Genomic DNA, 21966 nt, shown 5'->3' with positions numbered 1-21966 from the left:
AACTGGACCTTGACAGTAGACTTGGGAATGATTTTAGGTAGTATATGTGTTTACGTGGCAGCCACACATGCATGGTGCAATCAAGATTTTTTTTAAAAAAAAGTTTTCACAGCCGATAAATTTCTCAAATAGATGATGGAATAAAAGCTTAAATTTCTCCATTGAAAAACCTCTAGTTCATCATCAGCATTCGCTTTTAGTTTTATTGTTCCATTTTATTGGCTAGTTTTCTTTGGAATAGGGACACAAGCTTTAGCTCTGCCGTCTGTTAAGCAGATGAGGTGGACAATTCACATCCGGTCGCATGAAAGAAGCAATAAGACTCTGCACCAGCATTCCATTTTAACAGACAAGCGAGGTCAAAAAGGCAGGCTGAAATTGTGATGATTTTTCAAGGTCTTGCAATGAAAACATCCCTTATATTGCGTCACCCATGCGTCATCACACAGTGCAGGCAGGCTGAAGGAGAAAAAAAAAAGGGTCAAAAAGGCCCCTGAAAGATTTGGCGATGGAGTACCTACACTACACACACATGCATGCGTGCATGATGCAAGCGTGTCAACACTGCAAGATTACATTACAGTCAGTTGAAGCAACGTACACTGCATGTCCGCATCTTCGACGCCGAACAACCTTGACGACGATGGCAGCCTGCGAACGGATCAAAGACACCGCCACCGCGGTCAACCTTTTGCTGTATAGCTACTGCCTCTTTCTTCTCTTCTCCCTCTTTTTCCTCGTGCATGAGTGCACAGAGTCTGAATTCTCAAAGCCGGCCTGCAATTGCAACTAGCTATGATTGACGGAATTCCAAGGTTGATTGATCCTGAAAAAAGAAAGAAAATGCATTCCAAGCTAGATAAGGTAGAAAGATGATGCTATAGGTGCATGGGCATTGCATGCAGCCAAATTACAAGCCAGCAAGTAAAAAGATGATGCTCCAGGACTTTCTCATTCCTGGATGACCAGAATGCTTGGCAGGAAAATGTATGCAATTCAAACCCAAAAGTTTGGGTTGTTATGGTGTAGAAAAAGGAGGACACAAAGGTTGAATATAGGGAACATCTTTTTGTCTATTAAATTATGATGTAAAAAGATGGTGCATATAGAAAGATTGTGTACGTTGGTTGCATGTACATGAATAAACTTTTACATCGCCTCATAGGCACCTGTAGTCTGATACTTTGACTTTGCTTGTAAACAAGAAAGAAGGAAGAAAGGTCGAGGCACCTGCTAGCTGCCTGAAAAGGCCTAACCTTTATTCTTTTTCTTTTTTTTAACCTGAACCACCGGTCAGCATCAGTGGACACGATCAAAGGAGATCGAGCAGCAGCAGCAGCCCATGCCCATGCATGAATGCATGCATTATGTTCACTCGTTTTCGGTTGTTTGATTTTACTATTTCTTGCGCGTGTTTGGTGGATTCAAATTAAACTTAGTCCAACTTTGTTGATGTGTTTAAAATGACTTGCTTTGCATGGCTCTGCTTTTTCTTCCTCCATTGCCGGCAGGCCGGGGGAGTTCGGTGAGGGGTTTGATGGAGAAGGCGGGGCATTATTCATATCATCTGTCAGCAACGCACTAACCACTGTAGTTGCCGGGCAGATGTCAATTGGTCCTATGGGATTTTGATCTTCAGTTCCCCGAGTTGACATGCATCAGATGTTCCCTGTTCTGTGTTGCCTCAAAGTTAATGGGGCCTGCAAATTAGCTACAAATAAACAACGCCCTAAAATGAAAAAGTGACATGCGTTGCTAGATGCAGAGGCAGACGTCGATACACTAATTTGGTCATCAGTGGTAACTAGCTTGTTCAGAAATTACATTTCATCGTTTAAAAAAAGACGAAAAAAGAAGTTCAATTTCAGCTACTCGGCGTGTAAGTAAATATGCAATTGCTCATATACCTGCACATTTATCAACTACTAGCCTTTTTTCCCAAAATCTTAATTAAAAAAATCATCAGAATCTCATATATGTAGTAACAGGAGGAAGGACGAGAGGCCTTGAAATTGTAATCCCTAGTGGGGGAAAAAAAAAGAGAACTTGCAATTCGTCCCCAGTGCTGCTATTTGAGCCCTGTAGCTGCAAAATAGATGGCCCAATTGGCCCACCCAAGTAAAAAGGAATAGCTAGCTTTGTCAGGTTCGATTGTAATTTTCTTTCTTTAGTGATGAGGTGTGTATTTTCTACAAATGTTGGGGACAATTATCGCTTCTGGTTTTTTATTTTTCATAATGAACAGCAGGGGGCTCTTATTGCTTTTTTCCTATTATATAATAATACAAATATCTTTCTCGCAAAAAATAAAAATAAAATATCTACAGGAAATTTACAAGAGCCATACGCCAAAAAAAGACAAAAGACTCTGTTCATGGGATACTGCTCAGATATCTATATCTTATATGTTTGATATCTGGTTTGACTATGGCTTATGTTTTTCCTTATATCGGATATGAAATGCCTTTATGGTATCTTTTCTCACAATACAATCCGGCAACCAGTGGCTCTTCGGGCCGGCCTTGGGCTCAGGCTCGCTTTACATTAAGGCCCATTGGCCCAAGCAGCCTCAAGGGCCAAACAGCCCGTGGCATGCAGCGGCAGCGGGTTCCCCGCCAAACTCGCGGCGTCCTCCATTTTTTCGCGCCCTCTCTCTTATCCCACCACCACGAACACCAGGCCATTGCTTGGTTGACGCCATGCCCTCCTCGCCCTCCTCCTCCTCCTCCTCCTCCGCCACGACCATCCCCGCCCGGAGATGTCGTACACGTTCAACATGCAGCCCATCGTCGCGGCGGCGAAGAAGAAGGACGCCCGCAAGGACGCCGCCGACGCCGCCGTGAGGGACTGCACCCCGCTCTCGCTGAGGGAGCGCGGCGCGGGGACGGCCGCCGTCGCCGTCGACGGCGACAGGGGCAGCCAGTACGCGCTCAAGTGGGCCGCCGACCACATCCTCTCCCGCGGCCGCCCATTCTTCCTCATCCACGTCCGCCGCAAGCCCACCTCCCTCCACGCCCCCGGTAATTTTACTTTACCCCCAATTTTCTTTGTCGGTTCAGGATGCAATCTTGATCTGTTATATCAGTCAGATGCATCGCTAGATATCTGAATAATCTCTAGTTGCGATATGTGATTATGTGCAGGAGGTAAGCAGTTCGCCATATCGCACGTGCAGGATGACGTTTCGGCATCTTTCCATGCTCAGATGGATCTTCAGGCTAAAGATCTGATGCTTCCATTCCAGTGTTTCTGCAGCAGGAGAGGGGTATGCCGCACAATCTCCTACCTTCCCTTCCAATGAAACACAAACTTTCAGTTATTTTTTGCATATGAATTTAGGAAAAAGAGGAGATCATTCCTTTTTGTAAAAAAAATGAATTTAGGAAAAAGGCAATGAGGAGTGTAGATTAGCCGTTGAATATACCGAGTAAATGATGTTCCTGTCAGTGTGATCGTATAACGATTTAGTACGAAATAACCTTTTTTGTCTGACTTACTTTAATATCTACAGTTGGAATGCTGTGAAGTTGTCCTGGATGGAACAGATGTGGCGAAAGCTATTGTCGATTTTGTTGCAAGACACAAGATCAACAAGTTAGTATTGGGGGCAGCATGCAGGAATGCATTTACAAGGTGCAATGCAAAATCTTAAACAATTCATTCACGCAAATACACAATTCTTTTTTTTCCCCTGATGAAACTATCCCATGTATCTTCCTTGAAGGAAAATTGTCAAAGTTCAATGGGTTTCATCATTTTCCCTTACTTTTTTTCAGAACAATATGGAAATTGGATGTGCCAACATCTGTCACAAAATCCGCACCGAGTTTCTGTTCAGTGTATGTGATAGCAAAAGGAAAGATTTCTTCTTTTAGGCCTGCCACTTATGCAGATGATAACAGCAAAGAGGATTTAAAATCTGATCTACCTGTCAAACAATTATCAGGTGTGAAAAGTGTGTTTCTCTTACACCCTTATTCCTTGTATGTATAATACTGATCTTGTGTAGATTTTTCCATGGATGCTCATGAAGTGCATATGTGATTCACAGGCGAACCAACAGACAAGTTGCAAAATGGACATAATCCGTCAAAGTGAGTGTAAAATTTTCCCCTGTTCACGGAAATGGCCGTCTTTGTCGGTGTATGCAAGCTACTCATGTTGTCTTCCGATCAATATTTATTCTACCACATCTATCTGCAACAAGTCCATGTAGTGATGTAGGTGCTGTTTAGATCTGTACTCGTGAATTATTCGGACCAGCTGTTCTCTTCAGTTCTTCAACACTTAGTTTTGTACATGCTGGTGGTTTCTTTTTTTTCACAATATGTGAACTCTACTCAGGGCTCTACCAGTACGTGCTGCGATGCCCATATATGGCAGTTCTGATGAATCAACAGAAGACGGGAGCCTCATTTCATCAAATCAACAAGGACATAGCGACTCTTCATCTCTACAAACAGCATCTTCATGCCCAAGTGAATTCTTTAACAACATTGATCAACAAGGTTATCATTTGTCTCCAGAATATCCTCAGCGATATAGAGATTTATTGCTTTCACAGAATATAAACAATGAACAAGCATCCCATGCTCCAGATAGAAAATTCGTGGGATATGATAATTCAAGCCTCAAGGATAGCGCACTAAATCATGGATACAATGTCTACAGTCCACTGTCGCCAACTGTAAGTGAAGAATGCTCTGAATCAAATTGTCACCATTTAATAGTATGCTTTTCAACATTTCCTCCTGCTATATCATCTTGTCTCAGAAATAGTATTCATTTGCAAAAATGTTAATGTCCCATATACACACAAAGCTTATAAACAGCATATGATCTACAGGAAGATGATGAAGCTGAACTAAGTCTCTTTAAGATTGAACGGAAGCAAAACATTGGTGATATGCCTCCATGGAATAACACAGAGGTATTGTTGGTACCTTATGCTCTGCTTGATGATTGTGATTCACACGTGAGACTGACTGTGGTTCCAAGTTCAAATTTGAACTGAATCTGAACTCTGAAGCACTCTATTAGTACCACATTTACCTATTTGGGACCAGACGTGTGACCAAAAATCATGAGCTTATGTTGAACAGGAACGCAAGGAGATGGCAAGAAACCCAGAAAGTTCACCTTCCAACGTCTCATCTCAGAGAAACAGACCGGATGTAGAACCATGTACTCAATCAGCAATTGGCCCAAGACATAAACCCTTGACCCTTGACACTTCATCTTCTGACAGTCAACACAGAGAAAGAATCACTGAAGAATTTACAGATCATGACTGCCAAGATATCACTCAACCGCTTTTGAAACGCTGGCCACAGATTCACTCACCTAGAGAGGACAGGATACGTGGATCTGCTCCGGGAGAGCCTCACATGCTTCCACTCAACCTTAAAGCCTTACCGAAGCCAATTGAGACGAAAAGGATGCTAGAGTGTCTCCCTACTAGACTCGAGTGCAGAATATACACGCCGGATGATATCGCAAATGCGACTGAACATTTCTCTGACGAGCTGAAGATTGGAGAAGGAGGCTATGGACCAGTCTATAAAGCCACACTTGACAACACTCTTGTGGCAGTCAAGATCCTCTATTCTAATGTAACTCAGGGACTGAAGCAGTTCCGACAGGAGGTATGCTCACACTCACAACTGAGTTTGTCTGACAAAACTGTATCCTGTTTGCTACTAGCATTCCTACTTTCCAAAGTCTAAACTATATGATTTTTCCTAATATTTTTTTGCAGTTTTGATGTTTAATCTTTTCCATTGTTCTTACAAATAGCATTCAGTAATAATGATGTGAAAAGTCTGTTCTTTATGAATTTGGATGAAGTAAATCAGCTCTGCGGTATCATCATCATCAGGTTGAGCTGCTGAACAACATTCGTCACCCGAACATGGTGCACCTGGTCGGCGCGTGCCCCGAGTACGGCTGCCTGGTGTACGAGTACATGCCGAACGGCAGCCTGGAGGACCGCCTCTTCTGCCGGTCTGGCACGCCGCCGCTCCCGTGGCAGCTCCGCTTCAGGATCGCCGTGGAGATCGCCGGCGGCCTGCTGTACCTGCACAAGATGAAGCCCGAGGCGTTCGTGCACCGGGACCTCAAGCCCGGCAACATCCTCCTCGACGCCGGCTTCGTCTCCAAGATCGGCGACGTCGGTCTTGCCCGCATCATCCCCCGGTCCATGGACGGCGCGGCCGCGACGACGCAGTACCGGGAGACGGCGGCGGCGGGCACCTTCTGCTACATCGACCCGGAGTACCAGAAGACGGGGCTGGTCTGCACCAAGTCGGACGTGTACGCGCTGGGCGTCATCTACCTCCAGATGGTCACCGGCAGGGAGCCCATGGGGCTCGCCTACACCGTCTCCGACGCGCTGGAGGGTGGCACGTTCGCCGAAGTCCTCGACGGCAACGTGGCCGGCTGGCCGGTGCAGGAGGCCCGGGCTTTCGCCGAGCTGGCGCTCAAGTGCTGCGAGATGCGGCGCAGGGACCGGCCGGACCTGGAGACCGTCGTGATGCCCGAGCTGATCCGGCTGCACCGGCTCGTCTCGCCGTCGGAGTATCCTTCTCCTTCCATGGATCAACTTCATCACCGTTCAGCAAGTGAGAAGGTAGTAGAACTAATTTCTTCTCTCCAGTTGATCTTGAATACAGCAGCTGGAATATCATGAAGTTTGTAACCAATGCAGGATTTGCCATTCAACTAGTTTTTTTTATTATTTTCCTTTTGTACTTTGATCGCAGGAGTTGCGTTTGGATGATGACCTGGTTGACATTCTGAGCAATGGGAGCGTGAAGGGAGGAGCATCATTTGCAATATGACATGACGAGGACCAGAAGCAGGTCTAATTCTACTATGCGCTTGCTTTCACTGGAATCTGCAGCGGTTTCTATGAATCTTTTGTAAATACCACCTTAGCCTGGCAATTTTGGGAACCATATGCTCGGAATTATGCCATGATCAGGACAAAGAGTAACACAAATCATTAGCATGGTTTTTTTTAATTTTATATGCATCCACATTGAAGGATATCTATCCAAGATTTAGCAGACAATATCATTGTACAATTTCCCACGGTACAAAAGGAATGTATATTGCATTGAGTGCGCATTTGTGATTTCTTCTGAATGAGACATGTCAAGCTTCTTGTAAACTGTGTTGAGTACGTGAACACTATGTAGATCCAAACAATTGCCAAAAACAATCACAGAGCCAAAGATAAGTGACAAAGCCTAACCCTCCATGTCGTTTTTCAAATGGAGATGCTACCAATTGGCAAACCATGGGTGCTCCAACATTTCCCATTGGCGGCGGCCTGCTGGTCATGAAGCGTACGCAGGCTGAAAGCGAAAGAGAAAACTTCGGCGGCGGCACCGAGGGGAGATCGCCGCCGTTGCTCTGGTCCCATTGAGTCGCCGTCTTGGAGCCACTCTTTCCCTCGACCAATGGCCGTGACACCTCTCTTGTTTAAAGCTACCACATCAGCGTCCCCGTTTCCAGCTTCGGTTGCCGCCGCCGCTCTCCCATTACCTCCGGTCTCGTTGCTCATCAGCCTCCACCGTTGCTCAAGAACATGCTCATCAACACGGACGCCGCCAGCTATCTTGCCGGCGCCGGCGCCATTTGCCTGCGTCCGGAACCGCCGGCGAGGCTCGCGCAGCGGAGGCTGCCGCCTGCAGGCTCATCTTCCACGGCGAGGGCTGCGTCCAATGGCTTCAGAACGCACTGCATGAAGGTGATGACTAAACTTGAACCATCTCCGTCGTGGATTTCGTGAAAGGAATTTCCAGTAGCTGACACTGAACTCACACACGGGATGTCGCCATGGCGATGACGCCAGACCTGGAACCCGTTCACCAACAGGAGGTACGAGGCGCTGTCGTACCTGCCGCCGCTGACGGCGGAGTCCGTCGCCAAGGAGGTGGACTTCATCCTGGCCAAAGGGTGGGTCCCCTGCCTCGAGTTCGACAAGGTAATCTTCACCATATCCATGGCAGATCACCAGATAGTACTAGAATCTGTCAGACCATGTGGCATGCATGTAAATTGTTGTGATGTGCAGGCCGGGGAGATCCACCGGAGCAACAGCCGGATGCCGGGGTACTACGACGGCCGGTACTGGACGCTGTGGAAGCTGCCCATGTTCGGGTGCGCCGGCGCGGCGGAGGTGCGCCGGGAGCTGGACGAGTGCCGGCGAGAGTACCCGGACGCCTACATCCGCCTCATCGCCTTCGACAGCTCGCGACAGTGCCAGTGCATGTCCTTCGTCGTCCACAAACCCGCCCATGCTCCTCCGGCGGCGGCGTCACCGGCGGCTTCAAACTGAATCCGGCATTGCCATGGCTTCAGGCTCCAGACAAGCCGACGACGACGCTGCGATCTATGCGATGAACGCTGTTCTTTCTGTCCTTTTTGGTGCTCAATCCAGTGTCTTCGAGACTTCAACATCGAGATAAAAGATTAGACGATAATAAGACGACAAAATCAGTTGAGTTCATCTGTTCGATGACATGCACTGCCTGAAGTCCTGAACTTCAGAGCAAACAATGATCTCAAGCGTTTGGAGAATTGGAGTAGGATAACAAGAATCTTGTGTGCTTGAGCGATTAACTGGCAGATAGCATGAATAACAAAAATTAACGCATCACAAATTCACAACCACACTTTTTTCCTGGACTGAATCACAGCTGAAAGAGCAGCTTACACGGTAATAGCTACCGCCTACCAGTTACACATCTGCTGATGCCTTTTCTTTTCCCAACCTTTACTAAGCTGATGAAAAATAAGGGTTCCCTTACCAGCCCGGGGCAGCCGGGTTCTTAGCCGATGCCTAGCAACACAAGAGCCGCCGCCTTCCAACACTGCAATTCCAGATTGCAGTCATGCGAGGCAAGCCACATTGGCTGCTGACAGTACCAGGACATGCTGCAAGGGGTTCAAACAGGTGTAACAACATGAAAGGAAGGAATGGAAGCGCTACGATAGCACATCAGCAATAAACCAACAAATGCAGCAGGAGATAGAGAAGCATGAGTCAAACATAACATTTAGGCAGACGTTCTGCATCTTAAGCATCATTCCTCCCATTCCCACAAGAGTCAGCAACATACTGCGATTTCCCCATGATACAGCGCAATCATTCTACTACTGACAAGACATGGTTAGCTCGGATTCGTCGACACCCATACGAAGCCTGCTTCATCCCAGAGACAGGTGCATTCCTGATCCAGCCTGACAATCATCCTTCTTCGAGCAGCTACACGCCACAAAATTCATGACGCAGCCCATGATGCTCTAAGAATGACATGGGCAGTACAGATGATAGCACTGTAACCTATGGAGGCAAAAGTAAAAAACGGAAAAAGAAAAGAAGTTGCCCGATAAAATAAACCTACTGTCATCGAAGGAACTAGGAAGTTTCAATGAAGATTGTACAAGTCAACTACTTCAATGAAATTCCCAATGAAGAATCAATGCAACGATCTGCTACAAAAGAATGGGACCAAATACGCTCCCTACAAAGCAAATGTTAAGAGCTCCCAGTTCCTTAATGCCACAGATCCATGCAGAAACCTGAAGGCATGGAAGACCGCTTTTTGCTGTATATTGTCTCTGAGAAGCTGTCCACAAGCTGGCCAGAAAGGTGGACAGGGTCCTCAATAAGAGTATCCACGTAGACACTAACAATCTTCCTCTCATGTGGGGTGGCGCGCAAGCTAAACCATGTCAGAAACTTCACCCTGAAGTTTGTCTCAATATAGCCCTCGCACTCCAGCCACCTAACCACCCTTACACAGTATTCATAAGATGCTTCCGAGCAACAATCCTTGTGGCCAATGTCATCCAATTTACCTGATGTTCTTTTATTTGACGAATTGCCAGGTTCCCTCTCAGGCTTTGAATAGCCATTCTGAACAATTTTATCACAAGGTTTGGGTTTGAAGCTCCTTCCACCATTCTCATTGCCATTCTCCATAGCTTTTGGTGCAGTGGGCGGCACAGAGCAAGAGTATCTAGGTGCAATAATCACCAACTCATTTCCATCTGGTGCATTTGATGTGTCCTGTGATCTAGGAATGGTTCTTTGATTGTGCTCTACTGAATTTGAGGACTCTCTGAGCAGCCCTGTTTGAACACAAGGATTGGGTTCCTCATCCAAGGCAGAAGCTGAGAGCCCAGGAGCTTCTTCCAGCTCAGTGACTTCAGTTGCCCTAGCTGCAGCCATCTGTATATTTTGCAAGTTATTCATTTGTTCACTGGGGTGATGAGATGCTTTATCTGAATCAAGGATCTCAGGATTTTCACAATATTCAAAGTCACTTTCAGGGGATTTGTTTAGATCAGCATATACGGCAGTATTATTGTTTGAGTCCACACCCTCTGAGGAAGGATCAGACTGACCATCACTGTTTGTCTTCAGGCTCCCATTATTTTGTTCTAGTCCAGCACCACCTGGCACTGAACCCCTTGGATGTTCCTTCTGACAGCATGTCTTCATTCTAACTTCCCATGACCCCAACTCAATTGAATTCTTGAAAGCAACAACCTTAAAGATATAGCTTGTAGCCGGTGCAAGCTCAGTGACAGGTAACTTTTTCGATGGTGCAAGTATTATGCCACTCGGATTAGACAGGTAGGATTCAGTAACAGCCACTCGGTGCCATAGATTGAAGGAAGTTGCCTCCTGGGCAAGCATAGGACATTGATCCAAATCCAAAAATATTGTGACAGATGTTTGGGTTATAGCTTCAAACTTTATGAAGTTTGGTGGTACCATACTAGGTCCTAAAAATGGAAACATGCATCAATTAGTCAATTCCATTTGTACATGCAATGACAAAGATAGAGAATACGGAAACATACGCTGAATTCTTGAGTTAGCAGGAGCTGCATCAGAGAACATTGACTCCATAGCATCTATTGCTTGAGCACAAAGCTTCTGAACTTCAGGACCAACAGTAAGTCGGCTGACAATTCCACGACCCATGTTTGGAGCTCCAGATAAAGGACCGACCTCGGCCTCCAGTTTCTTCAATGCTGTGTCAACAATCTCGTGTAATACCAAGTACTTTTCAGTGGAGATGAGGATCTTATGACTGAGAAAAATCCGATGACACAATACATCCAACCGCCGAGCATCTTTTGCTATCACCAGTTGTTTCTTCCAGGACCTGAGCAAGGGCATTTAATAGTCATGTGCTACTCGGCATGCTAACAATATAAAAATGGCTCTACTAAATACAATTCACGCATTCCATTTGAAGGAACAAAGCACTGCATGTGTAATATCAATCAGAAATCTTTGAAGGAGCGGTGCCTCTTCCTTTTCCCTCTTGTGAGTGTATTCAAATTAACTGATTAACCTACTTGATATCTTCTAAAATTCGATTCTGCATTTGGCGTTCATCTTTACATGTATATACTACCTTATGACCATTCCAAATGCCTAAAATTTACCAAACCATGAACTCCTTCATTCCATCACTTGAAACTAGAACAGAAAGTTCCCCAAGGAGATGCAACAAGAACAGAAAAATAATAAAGTTGATGAGCTGTTTTTATAGTTTGTAACCTAATAGTCAAAGCGTAAGGCGGTCTGTCCCAACAAACAAACCTTACTCCAGAGGAAAAATTGATGAATACATCATTCTACAAGGTAGATAGCTCATTCCATAAAACTAAAGCATGACAGCAGCAGGATGCTTCTGATAACAATTTGAAATATCCAATACTTGTTTCTCTACCCGGAAATTATTTGTTTTTTTTCACCCAATAAATGATGACAATAAAAGGTCAAATCCCTAAGAATGGAATGAGTATGGAACAAAGAAAGTGTTATCTAACAAGATTTTGATCCTTTCACTTAGTAAAATCTATTAAGTATAGCATCCGGAAAACAAATGACAATGGAAATTATCAAAGCTACATCTCACAACCCTCAAACTCATATTCCTCATTATGTCTATCAATGTGAGATATATTGGAAGCTCAAACAAAGACATGGAAGCAGTAAGACTGGATGCACAGGAACAGAAAGCAAAATTGCGTCAAAAGTGTAAGAAAAAGATGCTACAGAACAGTACCCGAGCAAATCATTCTGTTTCCAACAGCGAGTGCAATAATAACCACCATCGAGTTTCTTGCATTGCCCACTCTGCAGAATGCCTGTTCTTTCATCCTTGAGAGCACATTCAAGATGGCATGAGAAACCACAGGAATCCTTTTGCGAGGGTTGGTCTGAACCGCAGAATAACCAGAGGCTTGGGTCCTTGTTGTCATCATAACTGAAACAAATGCAGCATGAACATCGTCTGCAAAACTTGTCCCTAAGAATAGCCCTGCAAGCTACATTTTGGCAATAGCGCTGATTATTAGTTGGAGCAGTTACATCAGATGCCCCAGAGTTGTTTGCAATAATTGGTAGTCGTGATGGATTGTCACTCTTTCTTGGTCGTTTCGCAGGGGACTGATGGTTAATTGTGTTGGGCTCAGGAATTGACTCTTTCTCTTTCTCTTGCACATGCTCCACTGGTCCAGACGATTTTCCAGTCACCACCCTGAAGAGATAATCTAGCATCCGCTGCTTGGATAAACCAGTGTATTTCCTCTCCCTTCCAAGATCAGAACAAAGAATTTCTACTATTTCCCGCCGGCTCCATGCCTGGAGCTTGTCAGGGGCACTTTCTGGGCTCCTTGATAACTCACGAACGAGCTCTCGCTTTTCATCCACACTCATCAGTCGACATTTAGCAGGATCAATTATTGCACCTGAGGAAGATAATAGCATATTAATATCCATGATATATACATTAAATAGAATTCAAGTTTTGTAGCATTACACTCTAGGTGCATCATCAATATGCTAACAAGTATAGCCAAGAAGTATGTATCAAAGAAACTTTCTCAACATTCATATTCAAAATAACAAATCAACAAAGTTTGGGCCCAGCACATGGAAGATTAAATTTTAATAGATCCCATAAAGCAGTCAAGGAAAAGAGATACTGGCTGCAAAATTTTAGGGAGTCATTCCGATATGATCCTAGAAACTGAAAGACAAACAAGAGGTAGTGTTGGAACAGAATTATGGTGGCGTTTGGCACAAAAATCGTAACGCAAACGTAAATGATATGAGGTCACAGCGTAAGCAGTTGCCGAGGATTGATTACTCATTTTGTTTGGCTCAAGCTCAACAGCAAGTCAGCGGCAGTGAGCGCTGCGGAGGAAGCAGGGGTGCTCGCCAGACTACACGACGGGATTCGATTACGCCCATGCGTGAGGGGTATCGGTTAATGCCACATTTTATATTAGCCTGGGATCTGATTACACGGGACTTGATTACGGCCAACCGAAACAAACAAATTTAACGGAATTAACTAGCACTGTGATTGGATACCGTCCGCAAATTGCCGAACCAAACAGCTCCTATGTGTTATCAAGCTTCTTCTGTTTGCCAATTCACATCAACACATGTTATGTACAGCATGCAGGAGTATCTCTGTGTAAGGCTTAAAATTTTGTTATAAGATAACCAATATCTTATAGCTAAAACTACACTAGATAAAATCAAGAAGTCAATTTATCCTGCATGTCAGCACAGACATCCCCATCTCCTTTTTCTGAGTCAGCAATGTCAAATGGTCAACTTGAGTCCCTTACTAACACATTTCCAGCTTGCCTCCCTCACTTAATCATCTTTTGTCAAAGAGAGGGCCCGGAAAATTGAAGCCATCGACAAAACAGGAAAGCATGCAAATACATTCTATAAATAGAAGACTATCCAAGCACTCGGTACAAAACATACTATACCAACTCTAGTTATATAATTTCCAAACACGTAGGCCCTTGTAACTGATCATTTGCGATACACTATTCTATAAAACTCTGATCCTTGCGCCACACGTAACGCACATTTATATACCTATGGATGCATTCCATATATTAGCTATTAGAACCTTCTACTTGTGCAGCCTCTACCTATAGACAGCATCGATGGAAGGCGAGACAGATTAGTAACGCCCTTCAAACTCAAAACTTTGGGTTTGCCAACCTCCACCTGTACACAGCATCAACGGAAACTAACATACAGCAGTTCTTCTAACAAACTTACCGCCAGACTCCATCAACACAAAGCAACTACGTGCACGAGGCAAACAAAGCCATGCATGTGAAGGCGGGAAGAAGAAAAAAAAGCATAACCGCAAAGGTCAATGCTGATCCGAATCATCCAAATCCAGGGCTCCAATAGGAGCCCCCAGCAGCAGAACCACCGTCCCAAGCCTTTCTCCTCTCCCAAAAGAGATACTACTACTGGTACCAACAACGAGGCACCAGCCATGGACACGTACATCCCCGGAAAACGACGTAAAGGCACCGAACCCCCGCCGCCCGCACCTCCCAGGAGCGGGACGGGCGCAATGCGAGTAGCCATCAAAGCATGCAAGCGAATCTGACGTCGCCGGCGGCGGCAGCCCCACGCGGCCGCGGCGCCTATCCGCCCAGCCGAACCACGCGTCGGCGACCGAACAAACCCGACCGGCAACCGAACAGCGGCGCGCCACGCGCACCGACCGACTAACCCCCTCGAGCGCTAAATCTCCGGATTCGCGGCGACGAGCGAACGCCCGCCACGGCACGGCGAAAACAACATGCCGCCGCCGCGCGCAAGCGCGCAACCCCAACCCCCACGGAATCTCGACGCGGACGGGACGAGACGAGAATCCCACTCGGCGGCGCGCAATCGCCGCAGGCCGCGTGGGGGGAACCCGCCAATCGCGCGGATCGGCGCCGGGAACCCCCACCAGGCCGCGGAGCCAGCGGGAAAGCGACGGGGGGGAAAGCGTGGAGGGAGAGGGAAGGGAAGAGGGGAGTGGAGCGCTGACCTCCGCGCGGGGGATCCATGGCGAATTGGGCGGGCGCCGGAGACGGCGAGGGAGGCGGAGGGGGGAGATCTCTCTCTCTCTCCTCCCCTCTCGCTCACTCACGTGGACTCCTCTCTCCTGCCCCGGCTGCCCCTCCTCCCCCTCTCCTCTCCCCTCCCCCCCTCTCTCTCTATGGCTGGCTGCTGGCTGCCTGCGTCCGTCTGCTGGGCGTTGGGTTCTCTTTCTCTACTCGCACGCGAGGTTAACTCCCAGCCTTGGGACTCGGCACGCGGATCAACGCGCCGCTTTTGCGATGGACACCCCCGGGTTCCCGCGTATTCCGGAGATAATCCCTCTCCCTCCTCTCCGGTTTTGCTGAACGTTTTCGAAGTGATGGCGGTCAAATAAGATTAGGCGGAGCGGCAGTTCTAGAGGTTATTGGGAGACTTTTACACCGGCGATAGCTACCCTCCCTAACATAGTGATGTCTCTGTGCCGTACCCGTGATGCGAAAAAAAGGTGTTAAGGTTTGGTGTACGAAGGTGATATATCAGTACTACAGTGAGAGCATGGTAGCGAAAGCAAAATCACGTAGTATGGTTGCAAGGGTTTTACAGGGAAGACAATAGGTATGGTTGTAAACTTAATTCATCGTATGTGACACGTAAAATTGATGTACGAGCGATGCAATAAGAAGCCTCCTGAACGAGTTGTTATAAGCTGGTGATAATATGATAGCTCATGGTACGAGTGTGACCTTTTTTATACGAATCGCAATACATCTAGATGCAAGCTTAATCGGTCACACGTGAAGTCTCCTGAATAAGTCGTTTATAAGTAGGTGATAATATGATAGCTCATGGTACGAGCGTGACCTTTTTTTTATACGAATTGCAATACATATAGCTGCAAACTTAATCGGTCACACGTGAAGTAATGTCGTTTAGACGTAAGCAAACCAAACATTAAGCATCTGCATATAAGTTATATCTACGAGTAGAGGAAAAATGACTTCGTTGCTTATAAATAAAACATTTGTACCACCTTCTATTTCGTCACTTTAGAAAAAAAATCCATTTCATTATAATATCTATAAAAAACTACGAAGTAAATTCACCTTCAGGTGCACTTCAATTCTTCAACTCCTATCGTGCCTCGATAACGACAAGGTGGCACCTCGCTAACGCTCAGCTAAGTTGTCGAACCCTCGTGCATACGTTACAGACGTTACGCTCTTGTCGTAGAGAAGACAAGACACGGTTTTAATGGTGGCGGTACATTAAGTTGAAAACCGAAACCAATAACACACATACGTGCTCTATAATTATACCGTTACCTACCGGAAAGTAATTAATGTAAATGCCATTGTCACGTAAAAATAATTAAAGGGAGTCTCAGGGGTGTTTGATACTAACTAGGAGTATTAAATATAGGCTAATTACAAAACTAATTGCACAGATGAAGTCTAATTCGTGAGACAAATCTATTAAGCCTAATTAGTCCATGATTTGACAATATGGTGCTACAGTAACCATTTGCTAATGATGGATTAATTAGGCTTAATAGATTCGTCTTGCGAATTAGCCGGAGGTTCTGCAATTAGTTTTATAATTAGCTCATGTTTAGTCCTCCTAATTAGCATCCGAATATTCGATGTGACACTGCTAAAATTTAGCACCTACTATTCAAACACCCCTCGGTTTCATTTTAAGCTTGAATTTGTCGTAGTCTATGGTATATCTGAGTGGTGATCGTGACATGGCTGGAAAGAGACAAAAGAGAGAATTTAGTGTAGTAATAGAAGTGTGGCTAACGGGAAAAAAGAAGACATCATGATAGTATTGTTGTTCTTGCACCAAATACATGTGTTGGTATTAGATGTAAATATATATAAAAAATACATACTATTTAAGAAAATAAATCAATTGTTACCGTAGAGAACAAGTGCATCACCACTAATAAAAAAAGAACTATAAATTCACATTTTGATATGCTTCAACCGCTACAGCTCGAATCGCTCCAAGACAAGAACGACCCTTCGCTAACGCTCAGCTAGGGTGTCGAACCCTCGCGCGCACGTTACAAAAACGTTACGCCCTTGCTGTGGAGAAGACACGACACGGTTTTTAATACCAGCGGTACATGAAATTGAAAACCGAAACCGATAATGCACATATACGTGCGTGCTCTATAATTGTACCGCTACCAACTGTCATCGCCCACACCATATGATGTTTGCAGCACAGTACAGTACAGTACAGAGCTACAGGACTGCATCAGCTATTCGCCTACTCAGCTACTGGTAATAACAGACACGCCGAGGAGCGGGCCCCACCCCGCCCGCGGAACAGAACGAGACGGCTGGGCGTGCGCAGGCTTTAATCGTGGGTGCCAACCACCTGCCAGACCATGCCATGCCAGCCCAGGAGCTCGGCTCGATCAGGGGGCCCTGAAGCGCAAATACGCGGGAGTAGGAGGGTGCTTCTGCAAAAGGGCCAGCTAATCATAATCGCGGGGTCGTCAGGTCAAGCAAGCAACAAACGAGCCCGCAACGTACGTAGTACGCGAATAAAATAAGTTCGGAGGGCGAGTACAGTAAAGTACACGGTACAATGCTCCTCCCGCGACCGTGCTGTGGGGGGGTAAAATGATATTTTATCCGGGGGTAAGCGGAGTATATTATTATTATTTTCAAATAATTAATTAATTAATTAATGGCATTATAGAGGGGTGGTGGCCATGGTGGGGTGACGAGAGAGATGGGGTTATTTAATGGAGGGAGGGAGATGGCGCTTGAAGATTCGCGCCAACGACTCCTCTGGGCTCTGGCACTGGCAGTGCCCATCGCCTCGCGAACGCCGCTGGTGGGTGGTGGCCTCGTCTCCCGAGCTGCGCTGTCGAGCGCCACCGCGACGTGGTGGGGGCGGGACGCTGCTTGCGTGGACCGGAGCGTGTTCACTCGTGTGTTGTGTTCCCGTGTGGCCCGTTTCCCGATGCAGGATACTACTGCACGTGCAGGGCATTTAGTGCTGCAAAAATGGTTGGGAAATCGTTTTCTTCGCTCAGAAACGAATAAACGAGAGTTGAAAAGCAGCGCATAAAAATTATTCCATCCATTTCAAATTTCAAATTGTACGTTATTTTTCCTTTTTTAATATATAGATTTTTCTACTCATCAAATAATCTAAACATAACCGATATTATATGCGGATACACGGTAAAAGATATGTATCAGAAAAATAAAACGATCTACAACTTAGGATGGAGGACGGAGGGATCAAAACAAATACTTCCAAATGGTGAGTGGACAGGTTTAGCATTTATTTTTATTTTTTTGCTTAGTGCTAGTACTTACGCTGCACGGCCTTTATGCAAGTGAGAAAGGGAGGAAGATCGAGACAATAAGGTATAGAACCCACGTTTCCAAATAGCAATCAACTTTTACTCTTCTAGCATTTAGCTTTTGACAATCTAGCTTTATGAAAATTCACAAACTCCAGGTAAAAACAAAAGGCCTTACAAGTATATGGAAGAGAGTCAAAGAAAAAAAGACTATAGAAGTATAAAGTAGGAAAAGGTGAGATGTCACTGCACTTTGCTAGCACTAGTGCATAAAAAATTCACTTGCAATCATACACTACGGCTACTCCCCTGTCATTGCGACAGAGAAAAGAAAAGAGAGAATAGAGAAAGAAAATCTACGACGCTACCACACGTCCAGTCACGATACAGATACAGTATGGCCTCCGCCGGCCGGCCGGTATAGACTACATAATAGTCTGTGTGTGCGCGTGAGCGTGACAGGGAGAGGTGGGTGCGGCTGTTGATGACCAAGGTAGCTGCCGCTGCTGCTGATGCATGGCAATGGCAGTGGCAAATTGGCGATGGCGTGGCGCCGGGCCCCGCCCATCCTCCCTTTTCCCTCTCCGAACGGGCGCGTCATTTTCGGCCGGGATATGGATGCCATGCCAACGCCCCCAAACGAAACGGGAGTGAGTGAGTGTGAGCGAGGTGAGTGGAAAAGCCAAAGCCAAAAGCTTTCCCCGGCCGATCTCCCGGCCGCCCCGGTTGCTTTTGGAAAGGGAGGTGGATCTCGCTATCTCCTCTCTGATCTCTCCCGTCCCATCTCCATCATCGGTGCTCGTAGGCTAAGAGAAGAAGAGGGTAAATTAGGATATGTTTGGTAGAACTTATTCTAATTTTCTATGGGAACTGATTTTCTGAGAGAAGTGATTCTGTGGCTAAAAGTGTCTTAGATTTTTTAGCCTAAACACTCAAAATCAAGATGGCGAATCACTTCACAGAATCAGGAGAAGTTATTTTTTTCAGCTCCCAGCCTCTTAGTTCATTTCCGAGAATCACTTCACAGAATCAGCAGAAAATCACTTCTCTCTGAGAAATTGTTTGGCAAAGCTCCTACTGGATTCAGCAGAGAATCAGCTCTGGGAGCTCTGCCAAATGCACCCTTAGGCACACTTAAAATCCTTAACCTATAGCTTCCACTATTTGTGTCAAAATATAAACTATATCATGTTATCTAGACGTGCAATCTATAATTGATCTAGTGGTTCTTCCCACCTAAAATAAATTTTGCAATCTAGAGCCCATCCTAACAAGATACTACTATAGAAAGTAAAACCCAAGTAGCAAGTATGAAATGCGGAAACGTAAAGGAGTGGGTTAGGAAGAATGCAAACTCAGCACAACGATTTATCCTGTGGTATCGGTAGGCAAACGCCACCCCTAATCCACGTTGGAGCTCCACCAAGAATATGCTCCCGTTCACCAAATCTCTCCCGGCTAAGGTATTGGATTCGCCACAAAGGCTTGTGCTAAGCCGGATGAGAAGTTTGCCACTAAGGCAAGGCTCACCACTCCCTTTCTTCCGGTCACCTTGACGCCGTATTCACTACAGAGCTTCTCCACGAAGGAGGAGGTCTCCTCATCCCCACTCATGGTTGTCGACGCCACTCCATACCAAGTCGGAGGGTCGAAGAGTTGCCGATGAGCCACCAAGGCTCCAAAGCGTCGGTACACCTTGTACACTTGTGATTCACTCCTTGAACCGATCATAAGGCAAGCACACCTTGCACTCTCTCCTCTCTAGACCTATCCTAGCATTAATCACTTATGCATTTTTGGTGGCTTGGATATGTTCTTGATGTGCCTTGCACTCCAATGGACTCCTACATACTCTAGCAACTTCAAATGGACGAGTGGAGGGGGTATAAATAGCCTAAGGCATCTAAGAGCTGTTGCTCCAATGACTAGTTAAAGTGTACCATCGGATGTTCCGATGGTATGTATTTTTTAGCATCGGAATAAGTGGTGCTACCGTATGCCCCTCCGTATTTTGGCCATAACTTCCAACTCCGAACTCCGATTTTGATGAACTTGTACTTGTTGGAAAGCTTATGAAATTCTACACAGGATTCTCAAAAAATCCAGATCATTCAATCAATTTTTGAGCACAAGATAAATGCTAAAACTTCGACGGTGCCATTGGACCTTCCGATCACCATGTCGCTACTCTTCGTATTTTGGTCATAACTTTTTACTCCGAACTTCGTTTTTATGATCTTATACTTCTTGGAAAGCTTATGAAATTCTACACAAGATTTTCAAAAAATCCAGACCTTTTGATCAACTTTAGCATCTGATGAATGACCTAAAAGTCCGACACAAAGAAATTTTCAAGTGTTGGACCTTCCAGTGCCCCCCTCACCCATTTGTCAACCTCTCTGAAGATTTTGACAAAGTAAATATGCAAACTTCGATGGTAGAATCGGATGATCCGGTGCATACCCTTATATGTTCATCAAATTATCCATTGAGTGTATTTTTGTAAGTACCAGATATTCCTCTGCTTAGTCCGATGGTACCATCGAAACTTCCTGTGCTCATTTTTCAGCACATCTAATTTTGGGCATAACTTTCTACTCCGGAGTCCGATTTTGATGATCTTGGACTCTAGGGAAAGCTTGTGAAGTATTATACATGATTCTTTAAAAATACAAGCCATTTGATAAATCCAAAAATAATTAATCATGGGACAAGTTCAATTTATTCCTCTCTTTGTCCTGGCTTTGGTATCTTTCTTTGTGATGCATCCATGGAACATATGAAACCCTACAAGTGCTCATTCTTGATACACATGTTAGTCCCAATGATAATATTATGGTTCAATCATCGAAATCACAATCATAGCCTAGAGCACCATTTTTCTTACGGGGTGTTTGTTTCCAGCCTCCTAAAATTTTAGCTCCTAAAAGGTGATTAAAAAGGGACTAAAGAGTCAAACACTCCTCCTAAAAGGTGACTAAAAAGTTTTAGGAGGCTCACAACTTCTAGTCCCTCCACCTCCTCCTAAAATCGACTAAAACCCATCCTAGACCACCACTACCCCCGCACCCACGTCCCGACCGCCTCCCCCGTGCCAGACTTGTCCACCCTCAACCCCACCGCCCCCGTCCCCACCACTAGATCCGCCAACCTCGCCGGCGTCCGAGGCTAAGAAACACCGTCTGCGCCCTCCCCCTCCGGTCCACCACCCCTAGTCCAACCTCTCCCGGTTGCAGACCCTGTATTCTTCCTCGCCGTTCCATGCGCTCCCCCAACCCGACCGACGCTTGATCCGCCATCAATGCCGGCTTCCGCGGCCAAGGACCGCCGGCCGGATGCTTCCCCGCCGGATCCCCGCCGCCACTACCCGCTGGGACCTCCTCGTCCTCGTTCTCTTCGCTTGAAAACCGGCTGACATGCCAGGTGTATCCAAGGAGCTGATTGAGCATTCTCTCAATGTTGATCCCAAAGCTACTCCAAAACGGCAACGACTACGCCGGTTTGCTCAAGACAGACGAGAAGCAATCAAAAAAGAGTTAGCCAAGCTACTCGCGGCAGGGTTCATCAAAGAAGTCTTTCATCCTGACTGGCTCGCCAATCCCGTGCTCGTTCGTAAGAAAAACAACGAGTGGAGAATGTGTGTTGACTACACCGACCTGAACAAACACTGCCCAAAAGACCCTTTCGGGCTACCAGGATCGATCAGGTGGTTGACTCCACCGCTGGGTGCGCTTTACTATGCTTT

At 45.9% G+C, this 21966-nt stretch overlaps 3 protein-coding genes across 4 annotated transcripts; 2 read left to right on the top strand and 1 right to left on the bottom strand.

The window, feature by feature from the left end:
• Positions 1 to 2506: 2506 nt before the first annotated feature.
• On the top strand, positions 2507 to 7139 carry LOC117845121 (U-box domain-containing protein 52). 2 transcript variants are annotated; one of them, XM_034726042.2, is made up of 10 exons: positions 2507 to 3020; positions 3144 to 3265; positions 3512 to 3633; positions 3777 to 3946; positions 4052 to 4094; positions 4345 to 4687; positions 4847 to 4930; positions 5103 to 5645; positions 5879 to 6628; positions 6762 to 7139. In XM_034726042.2, exons 1-10 carry the CDS (start codon positions 2759 to 2761, stop codon positions 6837 to 6839), a joined length of 2517 nt encoding a protein of 838 aa, XP_034581933.1. In that variant the 5' UTR covers positions 2507 to 2758; the 3' UTR covers positions 6840 to 7139. The 2 variants fall into 2 exon arrangements, with proteins under 2 accessions (XP_034581933.1, XP_072148143.1); XM_072292042.1 differs by lacking the exon at positions 2507 to 3020 and having other exon boundaries at positions 3149 to 3265; positions 4345 to 4508; positions 4599 to 4687.
• A 401-nt stretch (positions 7140 to 7540) lies between these two features.
• LOC117853525 (ribulose bisphosphate carboxylase small subunit, chloroplastic 7-like) lies at positions 7541 to 8604 on the top strand. The gene is made up of 3 exons (XM_034735860.2): positions 7541 to 7753; positions 7859 to 7990; positions 8081 to 8604. Exons 1-3 carry the CDS (start codon positions 7592 to 7594, stop codon positions 8342 to 8344), a joined length of 558 nt encoding a protein of 185 aa, XP_034591751.1. The 5' UTR covers positions 7541 to 7591; the 3' UTR covers positions 8345 to 8604.
• A 434-nt stretch (positions 8605 to 9038) lies between these two features.
• Positions 9039 to 15088, bottom strand: LOC117845134 (VIN3-like protein 2). Its single transcript, XM_034726063.2, has 4 exons — positions 14901 to 15088; positions 12102 to 12786; positions 10882 to 11189; positions 9039 to 10803 (listed from the first exon to the last, which is right to left on the bottom strand). The coding sequence occupies exons 1-4, from the start codon at positions 14917 to 14919 to the stop codon at positions 9566 to 9568; spliced, it is 2250 nt and encodes a 749-aa protein (XP_034581954.1). The 5' UTR covers positions 14920 to 15088; the 3' UTR covers positions 9039 to 9565.
• Positions 15089 to 21966: the final 6878 nt, after the last annotated feature.

Source organism: Setaria viridis, chromosome 1, assembly GCF_005286985.2.
Source record: "Setaria viridis chromosome 1, Setaria_viridis_v4.0, whole genome shotgun sequence".
Taxonomy (NCBI): Eukaryota; Viridiplantae; Streptophyta; class Magnoliopsida; order Poales; family Poaceae; genus Setaria; species Setaria viridis.
Note: the sequence above shows the minus strand (reverse complement) of the source record. Positions and strands in the feature narration are given on the sequence as shown.

What these genes read in the sequence shown, in the direction of transcription:
- LOC117845121 (XM_034726042.2), top strand. Translation starts at nt 2,759, where the DNA reads ATGTCGTACACGTTCAACATGCAGCCCATCGTCGCGGCGGCGAAGAAG. An exon ending in TGCAGGAATGCATTTACAAG is followed by an intron (nt 3,634 to 3,776) that starts GTGCAATGCAAA and finishes ACTTTTTTTCAG; the next exon opens with AACAATATGGAAATTGGATG. An exon ending in ACCGTTCAGCAAGTGAGAAG is followed by an intron (nt 6,629 to 6,761) that starts GTAGTAGAACTA and finishes CTTTGATCGCAG; the next exon opens with GAGTTGCGTTTGGATGATGA.
- LOC117853525 (XM_034735860.2), top strand. Translation starts at nt 7,592, where the DNA reads ATGCTCATCAACACGGACGCCGCCAGCTATCTTGCCGGCGCCGGCGCC. An exon ending in TCAGAACGCACTGCATGAAG is followed by an intron (nt 7,754 to 7,858) that starts GTGATGACTAAA and finishes CGATGACGCCAG; the next exon opens with ACCTGGAACCCGTTCACCAA. An exon ending in CCTGCCTCGAGTTCGACAAG is followed by an intron (nt 7,991 to 8,080) that starts GTAATCTTCACC and finishes TGTGATGTGCAG; the next exon opens with GCCGGGGAGATCCACCGGAG.
- LOC117845134 (XM_034726063.2), bottom strand. An exon ending in AAACAGAATGATTTGCTCGG is followed by an intron (nt 11,190 to 12,101) that starts GTACTGTTCTGT and finishes GCCCTTGCTCAG; the next exon opens with GTCCTGGAAGAAACAACTGG. An exon ending in TGCTAACTCAAGAATTCAGC is followed by an intron (nt 10,804 to 10,881) that starts GTATGTTTCCGT and finishes TTCCATTTTTAG; the next exon opens with GACCTAGTATGGTACCACCA.